Genomic DNA, 25481 nt, shown 5'->3' with positions numbered 1-25481 from the left:
GTCACTGCCACCTGTGTCAGTGAGTGCAAGGTCACTAACACTTCCCAAGCAGTACTCCCATTCACAGGCATGCCAACCCTTACACTCACTGAACTAATTTTATGGACAGGCAGGCAGCAGAGACAGGTATCTTGTCTCCAGAAACAAAACAAAATCATGGTGCTTGTGTAAGTCAGAAATGAATCAATAGGCTGTTCCGACAATATTCTGTGAGCTAATGACAGCAGGAACATAATTGGTTAAAACCTCTTGTCCTTGTTCCCTAAACAAACAGTGCACTGGGATACTGCCAAGGCAGCTCAGCTAAATAACGGCGGGTCAGGCTCCCCTCAGCGTCACTTTCAAACTCATAAAAAAAAGCAAGCAACATACCTGGGATAAAAACTATAGAAAAAGAAACGTGGCATAAAGAATATGCGGACACAAATGAGAAGCAGTGGTACAAAGGAAAGGTAGTGCTGGAAAGAGTGATGAATTTTATTTTTTTTTTTTTGTGGGGAAAATATCTGAATAGTTTAAACAGCAGAAAAATACATGAACTATAATGTTATAGTACTAAAATGATTCCCGTGTATTTGGCTTTATTAGTGACTTTTCTATATGGAGAAAATATGTCATGCTGCTTGTTCTGCTTTCATCACAATCCCTCATATGCATGAAAAAATATCATTTTACTTCTGAATATATCTAGCATTTTACTTCTGATCTAGATTCCCCTTTCCTCTTAGCATATCAGTTTTCTACACTGGAGTTTCACTTTGTCTCATTTGTATGTTTGATTCTAAATATGCTTCCACTGTTTGAATTTTCACACATTTTGCTTCAAGACAGAAGAACAGGTATTTCTGACTTCAGAGCAATATGCTGCATAGTGCTAAAAAAAAAAAAACAAAACAAAACAAAACCAAAACAAAACACAACCCCCTTTCAATACAAAAAATATGTACCATGTCAAGGTCTCTTGGCAACATATTTCATAATGAAAAATTCCTAATTTCTGTACTGTCAAGTGCCCCACAGAAAAACACAATTTGTTTACTCATATTCTGCTTGTTTAAAAACCTGTTCAGTCTTAAATGGACTCAACATTCTTCAACATTTGCTCAAAGCAGTTGTTTAGTGAACTACAGACAAGCAATTAAAATCTGTGGGAAGAACATCAAAGAATATATGTCATATTTAGACATGACTCAGGCAGCTTTACTGTTACTACAGTAAAGATGAGAACAGTTATATTTCTGGAACAACTACTACAGTGTACGTTGTTTTGATATACCTGAGCTCTGCTCTTAGAACTACTGTCACAGAGTTAGGAAGATTAAATGACAGTAATATATTTCATTAAGTTCTGCCACTTTCCGTTCCAAAGCAGCTACCTGCCAAAGACTGCAAAACAGACTTCTGTATACTGTACATAAAAAGAGTCTAGTTTTGCCCCAAAATGCAAAAAAAACCCCCAAACAATCTACTTTTCCATGGCAAAATAATGAAAAAATGAAAATACAAGGGAAAAAACCCTATTATTTGTATGTGCATTTGACTGGCATAAATACAAGGACAGGATACACTTACTACAGTAAGTTCCAAAGAAGCCCAAATTCCCTTGTACTTGTAAACCAAGTTCAAGGTAAATATCATACGTTTCTATATATACACATTTGTCTTTAGAAACCCCCCAAACCATCCTCCTGTGCCCAACTGACCTAATTTTTCAAGTGTGAATGACAGTATGCAATTCATTAATATACGGGGAGGCCACCGATAAAACCTGTGACTTTGGAAAACGTGGTAAACTTCAAATACATAGGAAACCTCCAGGGAAAGCACTAACACGTCAGCACAAATGTCACGTATACACAGGTAAAATCTCTATGTGACGCGAAAAAGAGTATTTGGATAATAATTATACAGTCTAGAAGTTTTCAAATTAGTTGAATTTGATAGTTGCATCTGAACACTTGAACTGGCTGAGCAATCTTGTAGCCATTGAGAAACTGTGAAGGAAAGAAAATGTACTATTAGACTCTAAATGAATGAAAGATGAAGAAAATAAATAATGAGGGGAAATATTATCTCAGAAATCCTAGAAAAACAAGCAGATTTGAAGCTTGGTTTCTGGGCAACTAGAAGAAAGGAGATGGACCATGCTATAGGGTTTTATCAGGCAAATAGTTTCATTCGATGGAGGAATGTCTAGAAAACAGAGATATAGCAGATTCCAAGTACCTTGATTTTACTAAGGCTTGTCACACTTTTTTGTATTGCAACATGGTAAGCCATACTGGGAAGTATGCTATTTGTGTGCTTATGTTGTAAAATGAGTACAAAACTAGTGGGAAGTGGCCCTCAGAGAGCAGGGATCAATGGCTCACTTAAAAGGGAAGGCTGCACTGAGTGGACTTTTGCAAGGCTGAGTCACAACCCTGGAATTATTCCGCCTTATCATAAATGGCTTGGAAGATAAAATAAAAGATATCCTATTAAATATGCAAGACTCTGGAATAACTGTTAAAGATAGTAAGATAATAACTATACTCATATTATTGAAATAGGCTATAAATATAATGCTATTCAATATAGAAAACTGCTATATTGTACTCAGGTAGACATAATAATCATGTTTAAAATAAAACCTATGAAACAACTGGCTAGACATCCGTTCCAAAGGAAAAATAAAAATTACTGATCATTATGAACAATTGAATGGTATTTAACACCATTACTGTAACAGGATATATAAAGAGGATTGCAACCTACAAAATATGTAAAATAATCCCGCACAGCTCTGGCATTGCTTACAATAGAGCACCCTGCTCAGCTTTGTGACAAGGTTTCAAACAAGACAGGAATTAATTGGAAAATGTAAACAAACAAAAAAAAGTAACAGAAATTATCAAAAGCCTAGCAAACAGTCACTAAGAAACCAAGGAAGAGACTCAAGCAGTGGGGAAGTTCAATGTTGAGAAATGAGGATTCACGTAAAAGCTGTCAAACAGGTAAAAGGCATCTGAAAGATCCCTGAAAAGAATCCCATGACAAATGTTACAAGAAATAATTGGCTTAAATGGCTACAGAAAAGTTTCAGATTAGATACTAAGACGACTTGCTAATAATAAGGGTGGTGAAGTATTAAAATAAATTGCTGGAGAAGTTTATTGAATCTTAATCACTGTCTTTAGAATCAGGATTAGCTAAACCTGTCAGGAATGACACCTGTGTGGTTTATCTTGCTTTGAGGAAATGAGTGGGCAGGATGGCATCAGGCCTACTCAGTGGGGAAGTACAGGGCAGCCCTGCTCTGGGCACGAACCAGCGTCAAGAGACTATTACTTGCATGAATCTTGTTTATTTGCTGGGGAGATTGAAAGACGTGTAATGAATGAACTAGAGAAAATGCACAAAAGAAAAGGAAAATAACACTTATGCTGGTCGATGGATCTTAGATAACTCCAGCAAAATTCTGTTTGATACTGAGTGTATTTGTGCTCTCCTGAGCTCCTGACACCTGAGATTTGATTTGGGAACATGTTAAGTATTTTTCAATAAACTAAAATAAAATTGAGTTGAACATATAAATGCTTTGTCATGTGAAATACGAAAACAGAAGTCTTTCAATTGGATACCAAAATCTCAGAAATAACTGGTTTTGCTTCCATTTATCTGCAGAACCATCTTCGATTTGTAAAACAAGACACTCATATCACACAGAGGGACTGTGTGTGAGACTGTAAATTAGTTACTATTTGCAGACTTCTCAGAATATACAGGGAATAAAGACATATTAAAGCAGATGAGGAATTTAGTTTAACTGTGTGGCTACTGTATAATAAAAGACATAAGACTGTACTGAACAGTGCAGAGAAAATAAATTACTGATTAGATACAAGAGAGGAATGTCTGTTTTTTGTGTTAAGTGAATCGAGAGCCCTGTGGAAGAAACGACAACAGAGTTAAGACTGCATCGCACGTCTACCCAAAAAGACAGACAAACAGCGCTTGTGCAATGTTAACTTGGCATTTCCCAGTATTTTATCAATTAGCTTTTTCTCACAGGCTAATTTCCGTTCCTTTTTGAGAATGCTACTACCTCAGAGGTAAGATAACATTTCTCCACCATATTTTTGTCTTGTCAGGACTATCTAGCAGCTTTTAAAATAACTACCTAAAGCTAAGTAATTCTCTCATCTAAGCTAAGCAATTTCTCTGGCAAGCGAGGAACAGAAGCTCACACACTAGTGCCTTCAGATGCCATCTCAGATGCTCCCTCCAGCTCCTCCTTGCCTTCCCCCCATACAGACCATGCAGCTGGAAGCAGAGCTGGTACACCCTACAGATAAAGATGGAGGTCAGCTGCCAGGGCGATCACCTGGCCTCCCAACGCGTACCCCATCCATCACGAGCTTCAAGCCCTTAATATTGAAAGACTGAAGTTTGGAGAGATACATCAACACACACTTCTCTACCATATAACTTTGCAGCATCAATGAAGTGCAAATTCGATGTGAATTACAGTCTTTTAGAAATTTTCATCTGGTGAGGTATATGACACTTACAGAAATGCTTTCTAGAACACCATCATATTTAATGCTGAGCATTTAGTAAATGACTTTTTAGACAACCAATAACTACTACTTATGCAACTGTAGAAAGTGTTTAATCTTTGAAAGGTAACTGTCACTTTTAATTGTACCTTGTCTCAATAATGAGAGCTCTGTAAATGTCCAGGACTTTCCTGTGCATTTAAAATTAAATAGGGCATGCCATCTAATTCTAAGAAAAAAATGAGCTGATGGATAATTAACTTCAGAGTCACCTAATAATTATTAGGTCATATGCTACAAATACTTAATTTGAACACATACTTCCATATAGGGACAAAGTTAATAGGTTTTTTTTCTTATTGTTACCAACTGTGGTCATGACAATGGTTCTGACACCAACCAGTGAGAGGGGAGAGAGTAAGAGGCCCTACTTCTGACTCCTCAGCTCTTCCACACCCTTGTTCACCCGGCTCCAACCAACCTTCCAGGGTATGGAAGAGGAGAATAAGTGATCTAGTGGAGGTGAAAATGGGGATATCGGTAAGCATTGGAGAATTCCAAAATCTTACCACCGTATTAGAAAAGTTGTCCACCACAGCCTTCTGCACTGCTACCTACCAACTGAATGTTCACAGGTCAAGCAGAGAAACCTAGCTGTTATAGTATAAATAAATAAACTGAATGGCTGAGAGAATTTGGAATATCCTCTCAAATTTACATGTTCCTACCAAAAATGCTCACAATTCTTCCCTATTTTCTAGATGATCAACAATGGGCGGTTAGAAGACTTTTGTAGGATAAGAAAAGAGCTCTTTGCTAGAGTACCACAAAGATAAATGCTGAAGAAGAGAATGAAGTGCTTCTTCCAGCATAATCATGTGTCTTATTGGTAGAAATCTCTCCTGTAGAGCTCCCCATTCATGCATCAATACACATCCCTGCTTTCTCTCCGTTTTTAGAACCTGGTATATGACACTGAAAAGATAATCTCTGATTACCAGTACTCAGTACCGTGTGCTTTCAGCTTCATTTCATGCTATTTTGCTTAACCATGTTCCCCATTTTCTCACTTTATACCTGTTTCACAAAGCTTACATACAGTCCCCTGGTCCAAATTTGCTTCTGCTGTTTTTTGAGCAAATTGCTATGTGAAATAATGGCCTCAGATTTGAGCCCTCTAAAGTAAAATATGTAAGAAATTCTGATATGTTTTAACTGGGTTGGTGATTCTTGTCACTAATTATGGGGGCAAGGTGGGCAGAGTGAATGCTGCTCAGGTGATGTTCCAGGTGGAAATCCTTTCAAGGATCCACCTGATTTTCAAATCAGCCATCTGAATTTTCAGGCACCCAACCACTCTGGTAAATATATACATCACCATCTTATTCTATACATTTTGCAAACAGGTAAACTAATATTTTATACCATCAAATCAGCACGTAAAGCTTAATAAATGCGAAGTGACAAAACCCTGAACTACTTGAAAAATACTATTTCCAGTGAATTAAGAAGTATTAATAATAATGCTTCTAGTAATTTTTGTGTAAAAAACCCTTACTATATTACCTCATATCTGAATTAATGTTTCAATATTCCTTAGAGAAAATAAATTCTATAAAAAACAAAGTATTTCAAATATATATTAAAAAAAACCCAAAAAATATTTACGAGTGTGTTTTAAAAAAACGGATTAACAAAAGGGATGAAAATATATAACCATATTACTCTTACCTATATTATTCCTTCTGATCTTGGCTTATTCAAACATTATAAACACTAACACAGTTTTAAAATATACTAATAGCTTCTTGTAAGCGTGCTTAATAAAAAATATCCTTCTGACATACACACACATATATTTCAAGTCTATAAATTCTGGCTCTTATTCAGAGCTCTTGTCCATATAGTCTAAATTTCAGCACTTCATCAGGCTCCTTGTTTCCAATTTCAACATATTTAGCAGACCAAAGCTACAGATGCACCGAATGTTCCCTCAACACCATATGTACATGAGATCCTTGGTGTATCTCATTCCTGGCATTCACCATTTTGTAGTTTGGAGAAAATTTCTAGAGAGATAGAAAAAGGAATATTGCTCAGACAAAACCAACAACATTTTTCAATTTCCCACTTCAAATTTAAAAATTAATATTCAAAGAAAAATTTAAAACGTGAGCAAAACCATTGAATTCTGCTAAAACATCATCTTCATAACACTATATTGGCTCAAAATCAGCCAAAAAAGTTCTTCACTGATTTTCATCTGACACGCAAATTTCTGAGTAATGGCAATGGAAAATGAAAGTAATGGCAAAACTACAAAGCCTTATAAAATATGACACAAATAGCTTGCAAAAGCACGGAATTTTTTGTTAAAAGAATCTGCTTATTGCTTATTAACATGCATTATCACTGTATTTTTAATGTGATAAGGCTTCCTAAGCCATGCTCGCTGATTGCATTAGTAAGTAAACAAGTTCAATTTATGTAATTATCTCTAAGTTGAAATATTTATAAAGTGATATGTGAGCTAAAATAGCATCTAAAGGGCGTGCTCATTAGTCCTCAATTACAGGAAAAATAATGAAAGTAATGAAAGTTATGTGCATGGATATATAGCTAGTCCATGCTGGGTTATCCCATCCAAGATTCTAAGATATTTAAACTATACTATGTCAATTGCGGGGGAAAAAGGGGAAAACAAAAAAATTAATTCTGTATAGCTACTTACATTTAAGTGAAACCTTCATCTGTTTGGCTTGGAAATTTGACATACCACACCTAAGCCCTCAGTGTTCTTACCACCACATTGCCTCTACAGCTCTTAACTCTGTTTTTTCACCCACCTAAGAATGTATGCTAAAATTTATTTTAACTCAAAGAACTGAATTTTATTTATTAAACAGACCCAGACAGAAGGCTCCATGTGCTATCAGTGAAGGAAATGTTTATGAAATTCCACATTCATAACGGTTTTCACCCTGTGAGGCAATAAACGTGTTGTTGCACAAGTGGGAGTTAATATTCCAAAGTACGGCTGGTTTTCCCTGGATTACATGTATCTCTTCTTGAACTTAAAGAGATATATCTTGTGTAGAGATGCTCAAAACTTTCTTAGGTTCTTAAGTTCTTAAGCCTAAATCTTCCTACTTTTTGCTGTTAGTACTTAATTTCTAAAATGTACAAAAGATTTCCCTGTTCTGTCGCAAACATACGTGGATTAAAAACTGGACAAAAAGCCAAGGCTCCACATGTAATTTTCTGAATGAAGAGCTAGAGCGGCAAATGTTGCCACAAACCCTAATTTTTATCTTCCACTTAGCCCATGGTGGCCTATGATGTTCTTTTTTTTTTTTTTTTCCTCTGAAACTTTGCTATGATTCAGAGGACCCACCTCTGATACTCAGTCATATTTTTCAGTTCGCTGTCTGTCTCTCTCAATTCTCATCACTGTCTAGATCTGTTCTTTCAGGACTTAAGTTATTCCTTCAGACTTTTTTTTCTTGTTTACTCAAGATCTCATGGAAGAGTACATCTGTTTGTTCAGAAATACTCAGTTTCACTTTGATCTCATGATTGATGTAAAAACCCAAGCAAGCAGAGCATGCAGCATTGTCTTAACTTGTGGAAGAGAGGTCTATTGTTACTTGCTTCTTGCAAATTTAGCAGAGGTCAGACAGCTCAGAAGTCATCGGGCATGTAAATAAACACTTCAGACAAGAAATGACCGCAGCTGGGATAGATCACAACCACACCCCTGAAGAAAACTGATGAAGGTAGAATAAAGGCATATTTCCTGAAGGACTCCGTATTCTCAGGAGAACCTTAAGAATTTAGTTGAGGCTAAAACATTCTGAACATCAACAATTCGTTTCTTCAAGGTTTCTTCTTCTTCTTTGGGTTTTCTTAGGGTTTTCCCCCCCCAAGAGGGAGGATGGCACGTGTACATTAACATTTCAAAGGCTCCTGAAGTGAAGAGGAACTTCACAGCAACAGCCAGTGTTGTGAAATTCACAAAACCCAGAAACTTCTGGATGTGTGTTTCCATATGTGGCTTTGGATATTTTAAAGTGAAATCATTTTGGGAGGGAAGTGAATGCAGTTACCAGGCAGCCCATGAGAAAACCTGAATCCCAGACAGCTTTCTGTGGTCTGATTGAAGAACTATTTTATTTGAGAGCCATAAACGTAATATGCCTGAGCTCTGATAACATGTATTTGTCTAGTATCACAATGTTGAATGCCAAGTATGTCTTATTAAAGCCCACTAAATAAGATCAATATGCATATAACTGAACACCACACAAACATCATCCCCCTTTCAATAATAATTTTAGAATTCTAAATTACAGATGTATTATAAGCAGAAAATCTTAATTATATAAAATCATAGTATACCGGCATCAGAACGTCAGAAATACTGAAAATGTGAAGGAATATTCAAACAATCCTGATATGTCTGAATTTGTTTTCAGTCAAGTATCTACACGGTAATTGGTTCATGTTACAATATTTCATTGTGAGCTTCTCAAAACTGGAAATAATTAGAAAAAAAAAGGCTTAGTCTTGGAAGATGATTCTTTAATGTTACAGATGTTATACCACACTGACATCTGCTAAATTACTAGAACTGAACATTTTTGTTTTCTCTGGGAGAGTATTAGCTTATAGCACTGCTGGTCTAAATTTCCATTACGGTGTCTGATGTTACTACTTGAAATTTCATAGTATTTCAGTTTCTTGCTAAGTGCAAGCATGACCTACATCGACAGTGTGTAAAAATATCTGTTTAGAAGCTGAACACTTTGTCCTGTTTGATTAAGAAATTTAATTGCAAGTTCTAAAAAAAAATAATTTGAATAATTACATTTTTTTCTAGTAATTTTCATTTCATTTGCTGTTCTGTAGCTGTTCAAATGCTTCCTGTTCTGTTAATTGCTGAAGAAACTGAAATGGCTAAGTAATGTTAAGGACATCTTTTCTGCCTGCTACATCTAAGTTGTTCCAAAACCCTTCTTAAAAAGAAAAATAGAACTGATTTTTAAGTAAATTAAAGATGCAGAAAACGGGAACAGGCTCTGTTTTAAAGCAACAAAATGATCCATGGGTTCACTGCTACTTGATAAGCATACATTTACATTCCACTGTGATTAAGAGGAGACAAGGAGACATATTCAAGGAAAAAAACCCTCAAGGTTCCAAGGTTTAGTGCACTGGATGTCTGATTTAAATATGCTGTAAAAACAAATGGTGCACTGGAATTCAGAAAAAAATATAGAAGAAAAAAAGACAGCCAGCATTTAAGTTAAATTTTTGGGTGGGTTTTTGTTTTTTTTTTTTGTTGTTGTTCTTTGTTTGTTTTAAGGTACCATTGTGTAGCTACATGTTTTATCCTACAGGATATTTAGGAAAATGGCCCCCTTTAAGGATCCAAACTTACTGACTTCCATGGCACACTGGTGATAGGGAGAGAGAGGGAAACTGCTTTCGGGGGGCGGGGGGGGGGGCGAACTATAATCCTCCCATTCATACACCTATAGTAAAATGAGAAATGTCTTTTTGGTATATTTTCTTCCATTTCCTCACATATCTGGAGTGCCGCCTTGAGTACAAGGACAATGTAGATGGCCATGGCTCTCCCTTGCCCTTGGGACAGGAAAAAGAACATTCCAAGGAGAACAGGATGAGATGTCCGGGGTGGGATATAAGGCTTTCAGAGACACGAGAACAGAAATACACCACGCACCACTAAACTTCCTCCTTTACAGGAAGTGCTTACATGCATTTTCCATACTACCTCCTACATCAGCACACTTTAGTGTCTTCTTTCAGAGCATTATTACTGTAATATTTTAATATTTTCGCTGGGCCAAGACCTGAGCCAGTTTTCTTGTTTGCCATTTGCCACTTTCAATCTCATCTTCTTTAATCCCGTTCTTATAATAGATTGTCTGCTACAAACTCTCAAAATTTGTTTTGAAACATCTCAAAATAGGTTGACATCATCTTGTTTCATGCCCACCATCTTTAACTGCTCTCATTCTTCCCTTACAAAAAAGTTCTTTTAGATTTGTTTTGGAAAAAATGCCCAAACAAAAGCCTCCAAGATCATAAAAACCCTCTTACTCCACAATTTCTACCCTCTTTATACTCCTCTCCACCGAAATCATGCTCACTAATGAGCTTCTGCTTGGTAAAAGTGAGATAATCTTCTCTTTTCAGCCCCTGCCTGCAACCAGCACAGCTCACCAACATCTTCTCCACTGTTTTCTCAGGTGCCTTAATGTTTCAGACAGGTACACCAACTTAAGAACATTATTTATTGTCTCCTAATGCTGCAGAGACACCTTTCTATTTGTTTCTTTTCAGAACTGCTTTCTGCTCCCCACTACCACCCCACAAGCATATACGCCCATGTTCAGCTCCTATGTATTTCTGCCTGTATACGATGTGGATACATTCTCCTGGAAAAGAATTCTTGTGCCAAAATTATTCTGATTACTTTAACTGTTAGTTCTAGTTACATTTTGAATACTATTTTCAAAAGATTAACATTTGCTGGTTAACGTTACCATTCAGGGAAAGACCGTTCTCCAGGTAAGTATGGGTGTCTCTAATGCAACCCAAAAGTTTAAGACATCTGAATCCTTATCCTCCCAACTTCACTCCAAGCAATTTGATTTTTCTTGGTTTACTGGTTGTCCTGTTTGACAGTGAACACACAAATTTAGATTTTCATGAACAGGTTCTGAATGTGAGCTCTTTCTACATACATTATTTTGTACCAGTATACTGCTGCTGTGATATGAGAGTTATTTAATGAACAGTGACACTTGTTCACTTTCCCCTACTTGTCCTATTCTTTTATTGGTTTGTCCTTCTAGCCTAGATTGTTTGTATTCTAGAGAAAACTCAATACTGTCTTAAAAATCAACGTGAAGGCATTACATACATGAAGGCTTAAGAAAATGTTTTATAGATCATAAAGCAGTGATTTTTAACTTTTATTGAAGTATTAAAGTTTATGTATATTTTAATGTAAATCCAATATATAATTCCATATTAAACAAACACAGCATTCTGAAAAAGAAAAAAGGGAACCAAATTCAATTCTTGCTAGTATAAATACGTCATCCTAGTCTAGGAAATACTGAGCTGCTCAGAATTTCAAAATATTGAAGATTCCATAAAGTAATTTGTCATCTAAAGTACCATCTCCATTCTCTACAGCTTTAGCAGCTATTTTGAATGCAGTTGATAAAAAAAGATATCAGTTACATATCATTTGGAATTTTTAGTACATCAGCCTATTTGGAAAACTGGATTAATTAAAGTGAGTCACTGTTCTGACATTTCTCTGCCTGCTTTTGAGTCCCACATCGTATCAATTTACAGGTTCCAGACAAAATTTCAGGCATTGCTGGCAAAACCCATTGATGGCAGATGCTGGAAAACCAATCTTTATTTCCTGATTTTTGTTATTGTTAACCTTTTTTTAAGCATTTAAACAATAAACAAGGAGTCTCCACCACTTCTGTAAAGATCCCTTTATCCTGATCATGCACACTCCATGAATCACTAAGACAGACACATTTTATCTCACTGACTACTGGTCAGTCTCAGTCAAGAAAGTTTGCTGCCAGGTTGGGGGGTTTTGGTGGGGGGTTTTCGGGTGGTGGTGGAAGGAGGGCTGGTTGTGGATTTTTGGTTGATGGGGTTTTTTTTTTTATTATTTGGTAAATAAACCTGTTTTTTGGCAATGTACCTCAGCCATAAGCCCTTCGTCATAACAGTCCAATGCAGATTTGGTCTGTAGAAGGCTTTAAAGTTATCCACTTGAACAGGGTGATGTTGGCTGGGGGTTGTGCTTGGGAACTGGACAGAGACATGAATCTTTATACAGAGAGACCCATTTTAACAAAAGCTGCTTTTATGAGAAAAACAGATCCGTGCTGGCAGAGCACCTGGAAAAAGCTGCTGCTTCCAGCTGCAAAAATATGGACCAGCATGCTGTCAAATAATTTATTTCAGAGAGATTACATTATTTTATTACTAAAGATGGCAGGCAATGATTTAACCTTATTATTTTTGGCTACATTTCAACTGACAGTAAAGTCTACAGCAGATTGCTTAGTAACAAGGCAGATAAACACTGAAAGGCATAATGGAGTAGCCCAATTTAAAAAGTAAGACTGACATACATTGGATCAGGTTTGTGAAAATTACTTTCATTTCCTATTAGTAAATAGTAGATATATTTCTATAAATCTTTTCTGAAGTAGAAAGGAGATGTCAACAGCTCAGGCATGTGGCCTGAAAACTCACAATAACCTAATAAATAATTTTAAATCAATTAAAATTTCATAACAGGACCACATTTAAAATAACAAAGATTAAAAATGTTGATGCTTATTTTTTATGCTTCCTCCACACAAGCTGTCTTATGCCAAACACACTGCTAAGAGATACAAATTATCAAGTAAAAGTCTTAAGAATACCTAAAAGGCATAAAGGCAGCAATACTTTTAAAAAGAAAAATGTTAAAATAAGGATAACCTGAGAACAAAAAACTAGGAATTTAGGTTCATGTAAAATTATAAACAGAATTTGGATAAACAACCAGTACCAAACTTCCTCCTTCACACAGTGATTCTATGTACTGCCTCTCTTTTCACCCTTTAATGAGAAAGAAATCATAACTTGGGAGATTGAAGAAAACATTTGAATATTGAAGAAATCTAAATCCACATATCTATCTTTAAATATCTGACTGTTTGCTTTTCTGTACCTTTTCCATCTTTGAGAAACTAGTTTAGAAAAATCCATTATTTTTGCTATTTACACCTAATAGGGATGCCATGAATCACATGAAGTTTTCATAGGTAGGAGAAAAAATATTTCATAAAAAAAATCAGTGTCAATATGAAACCAAATCGAGCAAATTGTTGCTAACAATAGAACTGATCTAGGACTTACTGCCAAGATGATTCTGGAACAAGATCATGAGGCAATGAGCATATTCTAAAGATTAATTGATTTCTGTGGTACTTTCCATTCAAAATACTCAAAACATTGCTCATTGATTGTATTTAAGGTTAGATTTTGTTACAGCGGGACTACTTGTTGACCATGTTCAGCCTAAGAAAACTTCAGCCTATGATACCAGACAGCAGAGCTGTAATGAAAATATGCAAAAACCACTCAAAAGACAATTTATCTGATGCATGACCATACATTTTTTCCCTTGAGGCCATCTTTCAGAAGGCCCAGTTATAAAAAAAGTACAATATGTGAGAACTGTTCCAGCAGAAGCATCCAAGCCTGAGCAGCAGCATCTCATCCACAGTTACACCAGCTTTACTGTATGCATGCTGGAGAGCAGAGAGTTGCATCCCTAGGTAAAGTAACAGCAGGAGGTGTGTTGCTGCCACAAAACACCCCATCCAAGCTGCACTCTGTGTCCTTTTCCCCCCACCTACTAATCCCAGGAAAGACGAAGCTAAACACAGGGTGCAAAAGCTGTCCTGGTATCAGAGGCCACGTTTTTCCTGGAGAATGGATGGGGTGCAAAATATATAGGGGTACCAAAGCCCTATGCTACAGCACTGTTTGAGAATTCCTAGGGTTAAAATGAATAACCTTCAAGGTATAACTTTCAAGTGCCAAAGTTTAGAGAAGCGCAGAAGGTAAAACTAGGATAATGAAGTGTAACACACACGCAGTATTATTTAAAGGCTATTAGATAAAAGTTGTTTGTAACACCACCCTGGTAAAGAAATGGCAGGATCTCTTTATACTGAATTTCTTCTCGCATAATAATTAATGTTCACTTTGATTACTCAACATCTCAGCACGTCATATTTTTACTTCAATATTCTTGCAATGCTAATAATGAATATCTTTTCCTGTACACCGCATGTGACCAATTGTGGGCTGAGATCACAGTAAACCTGACCTGGCCTCCTAGAACAAATAGGAAACAAAACATCCTTACCTGACTGTGGATAAACTTAATTTAGAAGTTAACCTTTCTTTCTACACTATGTACCTGTTGTATCTTTTTTTTTTCCCAAAAAAGCAAAAAACATGTATGAAATATTTATAGCTACATAATTTAATACACACATTTGCATGGGCTTGGCCTGAAAATGGAGGGCATTCTCCCAAAGTAGTATCCATCCTGTAACTGCCAGCTGCCTGGCTTTGTCCTATAATACCATTACTATTTACAGAGTTTTCAGAAAATTTATTCTACAATTTCCCATAGTCATTGACAAATGCATTCTAAATACAAGAAAATTGCTATATAAACTCCAACTGGAGCTTGACGATACAAAGAAACGAAACTTGCCTGGAGTAAAGGAACACAAATATTCATCTTTATGTCAATTTTTAAAACGACTGTTCCTGAAATAACCTTGCAAATACTTTCCTTAAAATGCTATATGGAATTTTGTTATATATATATATAAGCAACAAACACAGAACTTATCCATCTCTATCAATTTAATCTAGAAGAATCTGCATCATTAGTATTATTACTATATTTGTCTTGAAGATACTATCTACTATTAGAAACACTTCCTTAGGGGAATGACATGATGTCAGAATGACAGAATACAGCAGCTCCTCTTGCGCTACTGAACTGCATGCTATTTCTGACAAAAACAGGTTCATCAAGAGTACACATTTGTTTCTCCTAGAGAGGATTCCATTGTTAATATTGGCCGAACATTCTTCCACTGCAAGTTTTAAGACATTGCTAAACAATTTCATTTGTTTTCAGCATTATGAAGTCTCCCCTACCTCATAAGTTTCACCTGAGCGCTGTACTAATGCAGTCCCACGTTTTTTGGGCTTCAGCACATTATCTTTTCTTCAAAAAAGGTTAGGTAAACCAACAGTAACATTTTTTTAATTACTATTCTGTCTCCAAATAAGTATGACAGAAAAGACAGGAGGGTTCAGGAATACAGAAAGATTTGATTACGATCTCAAAATACACAAAATGCTGCTCAAGAAGGAAAGATATGAAACAATTACTTACACGACTACATTTTTCACCTGGGTCTGTTGCATCTATACCTAGGTGCTTGGAATGTGAAGTATCCCCTCAACAGTTAACTGGAAAATATGATTTAACGTGTTTATCCTACCCCTAACTGGCCACATGCAACTCGTCTTCTTTACCCAACACCCTGTCTTGGTTTCTGTGGCAGACGGTCTTAACCTGGAACTCCTCCGACTGGGGAGCACTCGTACGCTGGCAGCCTTTGGGTGCTACTCTTTCAAGCTGCTTAGGATTTGCTACCATTCTACTTTTTTTGTCTTATGATATACTAGAATTGCTGTAAGTTGCAGTCTGTAATATATTTTTTTAGTCAAAACAAATAAATGGTGATTCATGTTACAATACAGTATTTTACTTTCCAAGAGCTGGAATTGACTGGTACAATGAAATAATAATTTAGTTCTTTATTTAATTCTTACCTGAGAAGAATATGTGTGACCATCTGATCCACAAACAGGATTGGTATAAACTACTGGACACTGCTTGCAGTTTGATGAAATGGGACCACCCCTCCACTGTTTATGGCCTAAACCAGCCTCTTTCATACTGTAAGTAAACAAAAAGTATGTAATTCTGATAAGCAGTAGTAAAAATAGAACATATTCAGGGTATTTTAATGAGCTTTTATAAACAGTAAGCCATACATAATTTCAGCTGTAAAGTTTTCTTCTAAGTAAAGAGCTCCCAGTCTTTGGTATGCACTCGCTCACCTTTGTACGTTACGCACTACCGTGATACTTGATACCTGTGTATTATTTCACTTTCTAAGACATCCTGGTAGAAAAAGACGATTAAGATGATGCTCTGGTGACTGTTAAACTGAAATATGTCTGATTTGTATGATATTTAGGTTTTGTTTTGTTGTTATTAAATATTATTAATGGAGCTGTTGTATTGATACTGGTGTTTAAGGAAGTAACATTTAGGTATCAGAAAATTATATCATAAATACTTACATTGGAACAGGTATGTGGTCATTCAGGATACTGTTTGCCCACCTTTGATCACTGCCTTTCACAGCTTACATTTCATAAAATTCAGACTCTAGCACCCAATGTAAAATTCAAGAGGAAAAAAAAAAAAGCCAATCCACAGCAGCACAGAATTGTTCTGCAAAAGCATGTATACATGCTTATGCAAACAGACAGATATAGCTAGATGGATCAGTTTAACCCAGGAAAAAAGCTACGCTGGGTCAGATTAAAAGTCTAAAATAAGTTACTGACACTTCCTCAGACTGCTCTGAGTCCTCAGACTAGTACCACCAGCATTCAGTCATTTGTGATACATGGCCATTCTCAGATAAACATGTTTCCTCTCTGTAGCTTTGAATTAATGTTTATTCATGATTTTTTCCAATAGCTTTTTGCAACTATGAAAGCATTTAGCAGCCACTATATCCTGAAACAGATGTTTTATGAAAGCCGCCTGATCCATAGGCTGACCTGCAATATGTTTTATATATTAACAACTTCCATATAAATAGGAAAATAGAACAATAATGCATGATTTTTATATTGTGTTTTCTGCTTGGGATCTTATGGAGAAATCTACAAATTATTATGCTCAGAATACAGCAATGATTTATCAGGACACACTCAAGTAGTGAAACAAAATCAAACAATGAGGCAGAACTCTTTGAGCTTGGCTCACGTACCGATAATCAAGAACTGTTTTGCTAATTAACCATGAATCACTGTTTGAGAAGAATTTGTCTGGAGTAATAACAAGAAATGAAACCAGAGAAAATAAACTCCTCATCCTCTGCTTTTACGATGTGCAGAGTAAAAGGCCCAAAGCATACACCTAACAGTAAACCGAAGATGATCAGAACCAAAACCCCACTTCTCAGCAATACTAATGCTTTAATGCTCTTCGTAATTTTGGGTGTAAAATTGTTTTTTAAGAAGAAAAAAAACACAAACATGTAAGTTATAGAAATTTACATTCAGATTGTGTTTTATGGTGAAATTTTGAACTGCGCAGATATTTTCACAGTGTAAACAGGAACCTGGAATATGTTGTACACAGAAATTATCAGTTATTGCTGAAAAAGCCAGTAATAGCTTTAATTACATGTAGCATAATGAGCAGTAAAATATTTGTACAGGAAGTTTTCACATCCATCAGGAAGTATAAAAAGAGGAGACAATTCAGACATAACCACACTAATTCATAACAAATAACAATCCCTTCTGTTGAGTTGTATCATTTGAAGACTAAAGTATAAACCCTTTAACTTCTATTAAAGAAAAGCAAATTTGAACTGTATCTTTGCTTATGTATAATATATAGCAATAATTTGACTATTATTGCTCCTCTCACTTGAGAGATTTCCCATCATCCACATGAGCTCCAGCGTAATTCGATTATTTAGATGGCTGCATCTTTCTCTTACTTCTTGTTACTTTTATAGCTCACAATTTTCCAGAAGTGCCCCAGTAGCCTGAGTTTACCTACAGGATCAGAGTCCTAACTATCAACCCAATGCAATTTCTATTTATCTGAGATACAGTAACTTTAAAACACTGCATAAATCAATTGCAAAAGTTCCAGACATCAACAGGGAGAGCCCTACTGATATCAGGGGGAAAATAAAATAAATAAATAAATAAATAAAATTGGAAGCAGGATTTGTGAGACATGCAGGGGCTGTTGGGTGAAAGACAGGCTAGTGGTGATTACTGGGGTTTAGCATCCTGCACCCTTGTACTTGCTCTCAATGAAGTTTAAAGACAAGAAAAGAGAGGGACCTGGGGGTGGCGTGTGGGTGATGATGAAGAAAAAAGCCCTTTAAATTGAGGAAAACAGGTAAGTACAATCACCTAAAGGAAGGAAAAGAGAACAGTATGTTTCAGGAAGGACCACAAGGCAGGTGGACGCTAGAACAAGTTCAGGACAGGGAAACTGCAGGTCTGTGACAGCCAGTGGAGACGTATAAAAAAAAATGGAAAATATTTTAGTAGGTCAGAGAGCTTCCCTTCTCTCAACTAACCTCTGCTTTGCTAGGCTCTTCAGTGCAGGCCTTCCCAGGGCACCCACTTAGGGTGAAGAGAGTCAGGTTTCCTGTTACATACAGAACCCACCTGAGACCTTCAGCAGATCACTTCTCAAAATCTTGGTTTCTATATAACAAATAATAATTTTTGACAAAACAGAAATATCTGTATTTTTCCAAATTCAGAATGGAAGTTGTAATGATAAATAAATGATAAATAATATTACTTTGAAGGCAGCAATACAGAAATACATGGTCATGGAAACGCTTTGTATGGACATATGTCCAGAAGCTTAAGTACAATAATGCAGAAACTAGATTTCTGTATTATCAGAGCTGCCAAACAGCTAATTATTGATTGTCAGTCACTGAAGTGACAGGCAAATATGAAAAGTCAATTAAAAACATTTTTAATACTAATTATGGTAGATGCACGTACTTCATAAACTATATTAATAATGCCTTTTACTTCTATATCCAAAAATTTCCTTTCACCGTTATTATCTAATTGCATTCGACTTGTTCCTGTTGACTAGTTCTTTGTTACCAGGCAGTGTGGGTGCTTTTTTTTTTTGGAAACTAGGCGATGAGGATACATAGAAACTATTGACATGGAAGTGAGAAACTATTTTGGTGATATAAATCACCTTGAACTAACATCATTGCTGTATGTCCACAACGTCATGAAATAAGATACAGAAAGACTGCTTAACTACAAAATAAATAATTGGTTACTGTTTGCTTAAGATATCCATATAAAGAAATATATTTTTATATTTTTAAATGATAGGAAAAGAAATAGTAAACAAAGAAATCTGTTACTTTACTGGAAAAATCACTTTCCCTTTTCTTTTCCTTTTATTTATTATTTTTCAATACAATAATCAAGAAAAAAACTCAGATCACTGCAACTTGCAATTACTAAAATTCTGCTATTTAGTTTTGTGATTTGTGATTATTTTGCCAAAATAAATATACGATGTCATGTAAAAGCCAACCTCTTCCACTGACAAATTTTATACTTCTAAATTTCCTGAAAAAGGCTTTGGAAACCATGTAATAATAAAATACCTACTACTGAATACACAGGCTCTGCCTTAACTTACACCTAAAGGGTAAAATCAAATATATGGGTTTAATTTAACAGGAAAGTTGTGATTGCATTAATTTGCATACACCAAATTGTGCATATGCTTTTATACTGCGTATGCAACAGCATGCCTAGAAACATAATTAGCCAATCTGCCCAATTACCCTAGCCTATGTACCTGTTTGCATACATAAACTTACCTTTCTGTATACAGAGTGATTGGGCCTGCAAATACTTTGAGAATGCTTAATGTAACCCAAGGAAAATTTAGCTGCAAGCAACTCTTTGGCAACGTGACTTATTTAATGATACCTATAAATGCACAAGTGCCCAATTCACTTGAAAAATATTAAATTATATACCAGATTTGAGAATATTCAAAGACAGGTCTACAAATACAGACTGACAGAAACAAATCTGACTTATTTAAACCCTAATCTTTCAAAGAACTCTTGTAACTCTTCTCTGATAACTACATTTGCACTTTTTAGAGCTTTTAGAATTATCCCAACTTAAGAGACTGACTGATTATGTTTTACCATGGCCTTTGAGGGACACAATCAGACTTTGTCAGAATAACTTAGTAAGGAAATACACTTCTAGCACAAAGTCTAATTTGCTTTCATTAGAGAAACCTGGATTACCTTCAAAGTTCCCTTTTCATATGGAAGCATCCTGGAAGAAAACTACAGCTGTCAATACATTGTGGAGATGTTTCTTTCAAATGTCAAAGGAAACCAAGATCATAGTGCCAATCTCTGTGTGTCTATGTTTATATTATTTTGACATGCTTCCTTATTTTGCACTATTCCTAACAAATACAAGAAAAATCTGTATTAAGAAACTAAAAATAATGAAAAGATGAGACAAAAAGTTAACAAAGTTAATATGGGAATCAAAATACATTGTAGCAACTTTAAATTAACAGTGTTGGCAAGATGTTTGTGTTTATTGATGGACCATCATAATGTATACCAGGTAGATGTAGGATTATAGAAATTCAGCTATTATTTATCCCCAGCATCTGCACTGAATACATTAGATTAGAAAATTATGCATGATCTGTCATTTTTGTAAGGATCATAAAGCATACATACTCAGTATGTAATACAGAATTTAGAAAAATATTTCTTTCTGTGCATGTAGAGAGAAAGTACTATTTACTTATTTGCACCAGAGAAGAAAAAGAAATAGATATCTTAAAGATATCCAATTCTTACTACACCCCTTCCCCTACTACATGTATTATTAAAAAAGATATAAACTTTTTTTAAAAAATTATGGTACTTTCTTACCTTACTGTCACACAGCTCTAATATTTTCAGTAAAATTCTGCTTAATTTTGCCAAGTAAAAAACCAGTATTTCATTCCAAATGTGCACATACTAAACTAAAATCAAAACAAAACAGCCTTATGTATTTTAAAGGAAAACAGTTTTAAGTAATGCTGCTGGAATTTCCTGGAATAGTATTTGCTTCATTTTGACTGAGTGAATGAGGTGCTATAGCATTTTAATGAAACAGAAAAAACAAAGAATGCACAACATCAATCATAGTATCATTGAATGGTTTGGGTTGAAAGGGAGCTTGAAAATCATCTCCTTCCAACCCCCCCCCCACAGGCAGGGACCCCTCCCACCAGCCCAGGCTGCCCCCAGCCATGTCCAGCCTGGCCCTGAGCCCTGCCAGGGATGGGGCACCCAAGCTGCTCTGGGCAGCCTGGGCCAGCGCCTCACCACCCTCACGGGGAAGGATTTCTTCCTAGTAAGTAACCAAAATCCACCATCTTACCATCTGTCAGCTGAAAGCCATTCCCCCTTGTCCTATCACTGCAGGCCCCTGTGAAATGTCCCTCTCCAGCTTCCTTACTACCCTCCTTTTTGGTACTGGGAGGCTGCTGTAAGGTCTCCCCGGAGCCTTCTCTTCTCCAGGCTGAACACCCCCAACTCTCTCAGCCCGTCTTCACAGGAGAGGTGTTCCAGCCTCTGATCAGCTTCCCGGACCTCCTCTGGGCTTGCTCCAACAGGTCCATGTCCCTCTTTTGTCGGGGGTTCCAGAGCTGAACGCAGTACTCCAGAGGTGGGGTCTCACGAGAGTCAAGTAGAGGGCGAGAATCACCTCCTTTGACCTGCAGACAACGCGTCTTCTGATGCAGCTCAGGATACGATTGGCTTTCTGGGCTGCAAGTGCACATTGCTGGGTCACACTGAGTTTCTTGTCCACAAGCACTCCTAAGCCTTTCTCCTCAGGGCTGCTCTCAATCCATTCTCCAGCCAGCCTGTATCTGTGCAGGGACTGCCCCGCCCCAACCCACGGGCAGGATCCTTGGACTTGGCCTTGATCAAATTCCTAAAGTTCACATGGACCTACCTCTCAAGCCTGTCAAGGTCCCTCTGGATGGCATCCCTTCCCTCCAGCATGTTGGCTGTCCCACACAGCTTGGTGCCGTTGGCAGACTTGATGAGGGTGCACTCAATCCCACTGGTCCATGTTGCCAACAAAGATGTCAAACAGCGCTGGTCCCAATATTGACCCCCGAGGAATGCCACTCGTCAATGGTCTCCACTTGGACATCGAGCAGCTCTTTGGGTGTGACCATGCAGCCATTTCCTTACCCACCGACCAGTGCCCCTGTCAAATCCCTGTCTCTCCAGTTTAGGGGCAAGGACGTCATACAGGACAGTATCAAATGCTTTGCACAAGTCCTGGTAGATGACATCACTCACCCCGCAGCCTACAACACGGAAACTCCATGACAGAATGTGACCAGATTTGTCAGGCACAATTTGGCCTTAGTGAAGCCATATTGGCTATCACCAATTACCTCCTTGTTTTCCATGTGCCTTAGCATTGTTCCCAGAAATATCTGCTCCGTGATCTTGCCAGGCACAGAGGTGAAACTCTCTGGCCTGCAGCTACCCAGATATTCCTTATTTCCCTTTTTACAAACAAGGCTTACCTCTCCCCTTTTCCAGTCAGCGGGAACTTCACTCGACTGCCACAGCTTCTCAAATAGGATGGACAGTGCCTTAGCAACTTCATCCACCAGCACCCTCAGGACCTGCAGATGCACCTCATCAAGTCCCATGGGCTTCTACATCTTCATGTTCCTTAGATGGTCTCAAACCTGATCTTCTCCTACGCTAGGTGATTCTTCATTCTCCCAGCCCCTGTCTCTGCCTTCTGAGGCTTGGGCTGGAGCACTTTGCCAGTAACGACTGAGGCAATAATAGTATCACTGAGTACCTCAGCCTTTTCCGCATGCTGGGCAACCAGGTTTCCTGTTTCCTTCCAGAGAGGGTCCACGTTTTCCCCAGTCTTCCTTTTATCACTGACATACCTATGGAAGCTTTTCTTGCTGCCCTTGACATCCCTGGCCAGGTTTAATTCTATCAGGGCTTTAGCTTTCCTAACCTCATCCCTGGCTGCTCAGACAATTTCTCTGTGTTCTTCCCAGGCTACCTGGTCTTGCTTCCACCCTGTCGGTTTCCTTTTTGTGTTTGAGTTTCTCCAGGAGCTCTCTGTTCATCCATGCAGGATTCCTGGTGGTTTTGCCTGACATCTGCTTTGTTGCAACGCATCGCTCCTGAGCTTGGAGGAGGTGATCCTTGAGTATTAACTGGCTTTCTTGGGAATATCTTCCCTCCAGGGCTTTATCCCATAGTACTCATTTCTCATCATTTAACTCTTCTGGAGTTGCCCGAGAGGTGAAAGGAAGGTAATATATGAACAGTTGAATGCAGTGCTCACTGCAACCTTTTTTTCCGTTAGGCTGGCAAATGATGGAGGCATTTCAAGGACTAATTTTTCAGAAATGACTGTGTAAATCACTAGAGGAGGGTGTGTGTGTGAAGATTTGAGATGTAAAAGTATAAAAAGTGCCTATTAGAGATATCAATATTCTATGATTATATTTTTTTAAGAAAAGTTATCAGCATAAAGTAGATTGGAGTTTTTTCTTAGGACCTGTCAAATTGCTACACTTGTAATTTACATAGGCTCTGTTTAGCACACATTTTTCTAACAAACTTAAAATACAACTCACAAAGAAGGAACAACAGTAAAAAAAGCTTGCATAAAATCATTACATGTTATCATAGTTTTCTGGTCGTAATTGCTACATGATAAGTCAAATCTTTAGGAGGCCTACAGCTACAAAAAAATTATAAAGAAAATCCAAGTTACCTAAATGAAGAAGAAAAATTAAAAAAAAAAAATGGGTAGGTAATTGGCAGATAATGGGAAAATAAAGGGCAAGAAAACCTGGCTTAGAGACTTTGACTTAAAAAAACAAAAACAACAACAACAAAAAAAAAACAAACACCAAAACCCCAAAACCACCTAAAAATATATTCAGAGATGTTTTTACCAAGGTCCCTAACTTCCAGATGGTAGTCAATTATGTCTATGTGGTGTTAAAAAAAACCCAAACAAAACAAACTAGTCCATGGTAAGAGAACTCTATTGAAATATGAAGGAAAAGTAGAAAAAAAATCCCAAATATCCTTTCAAAATTGTAAAAGACAGTAGCTCTTTTGAGTTCAACACCTCAGAGTCACCCCTCCCAGTTGTCACTATTCCTTAAAAAGTTCTGATGAAAGTCTTTTGTTTTAGTTAACAAAGACAGAAGGATGTTCAAGTATTGTCTGAGACAATGACAGAACATAGACATGTTAAAGGATGAAGATGGTTGTACTAGCAGAGATAGCAAAGAACTTCATCAACATCCTTCTCTCTTTCCTCCATAAATACAAATTTCCTTCCTTCCTAGTTAACACTATTCCTAAACACCTGAAGAAAATGAGTGAAATATAGATGGCAAAAATGAGCACATTCTTCACACTCCTTCCAGTATAGACCCGAGACTACTGAGATAGCACTCTCTTCAGTCTCAGTTCTACAGAGCACAATTTTGTCCATTATTTTCTAACACAGGTGTCTATATACTTCATAAAGTGAGAAATGTAATACATTCCCACTGAAGTCCAACATTATTTATGGATATGCCTACTGCATTCCTATGAAATGATCTGACAGTTCCATGCATTTCCTAGATATTTGCCTAGATGTGGTCACATACACATATCTGAAGTGGAGTTTGCTTGGCAAATACTGGAGACGTGGAAAGCATTCACACGGATCACAGACTTCATTGTCTGTCCATGATCACTGCACTCAGACTGTTCTAAAGACAGAGATCTAAGTTGATCCTTAATAGGAGTAACTAATAACACTATTACATTCTCTGTTTAAACTAGCAGATATGTAACATCAATAAAAAAGACTGAGGCACTTGAACACAAACAATATTTAAATTATGAGACTATTAAACAAATGAGTATTTACCATTTTGAACACTTCATACTTTGAATATAATGAACAAATGTTTGGGGGTTTCGGGGTTTTTTTATTTGTACGAATTGGTATAAAGTACTGTTGAACGTAAGAAACAAAACTGCATCTTCCCATAGAATATCAGCATTATTAGATGTTACAATATTTCAATACCAGAAATGTTGAATTCCTTGAAATCTGTATAAGATCAAAACCATATTCTCACCCCAGGATACTGCTGACATCCTTGATCCTTATTTTTATTGCTTCACATTATATACTTAAATTCTTAGTGGATAATCAGGTCAGACGAGAGCAGAGTCCAGGGGTTTGTTTCTTTTAATAAGAAAGCCACAGACTGAAGTAATTTTCTGTATGACTTCTGTAAACTTTTGATAACTCTTCACCTTTTACTCCTGCCTACTCTACAAATCCCCTTAGAGGTCC

The 25481-nt window shown here is 36.9% G+C and overlaps 1 protein-coding gene across 2 annotated transcripts in view; it reads right to left on the bottom strand.

Moving 5' to 3' along the window:
• SPOCK3 (SPARC (osteonectin), cwcv and kazal like domains proteoglycan 3) overlaps positions 1 to 25481 on the bottom strand; it is a 213573-nt gene that overhangs the window by 56472 nt on the left and 131620 nt on the right. Inside the window, exon 5 of one of the 2 annotated variants that reach the window (XM_056326565.1) lies at positions 16032 to 16158. The exons of the other annotated variant lie outside the window; for it this stretch is intronic. Coding sequence (XP_056182540.1) covers positions 16032 to 16158 — 127 coding nt within the window. The remainder of the gene's footprint in view (positions 1 to 16031; positions 16159 to 25481) is intronic. 2 annotated transcript variants of the gene reach the window in all.

The sequence above is a fragment of the Falco biarmicus genome, chromosome 1, assembly GCF_023638135.1.
Source record: "Falco biarmicus isolate bFalBia1 chromosome 1, bFalBia1.pri, whole genome shotgun sequence".
In the NCBI taxonomy this organism is placed as follows: domain Eukaryota; kingdom Metazoa; phylum Chordata; class Aves; order Falconiformes; family Falconidae; genus Falco; species Falco biarmicus.
The sequence above is the reverse complement of the archived record's forward strand: the minus strand, read 5'-3'. Positions and strand labels throughout refer to the sequence as shown.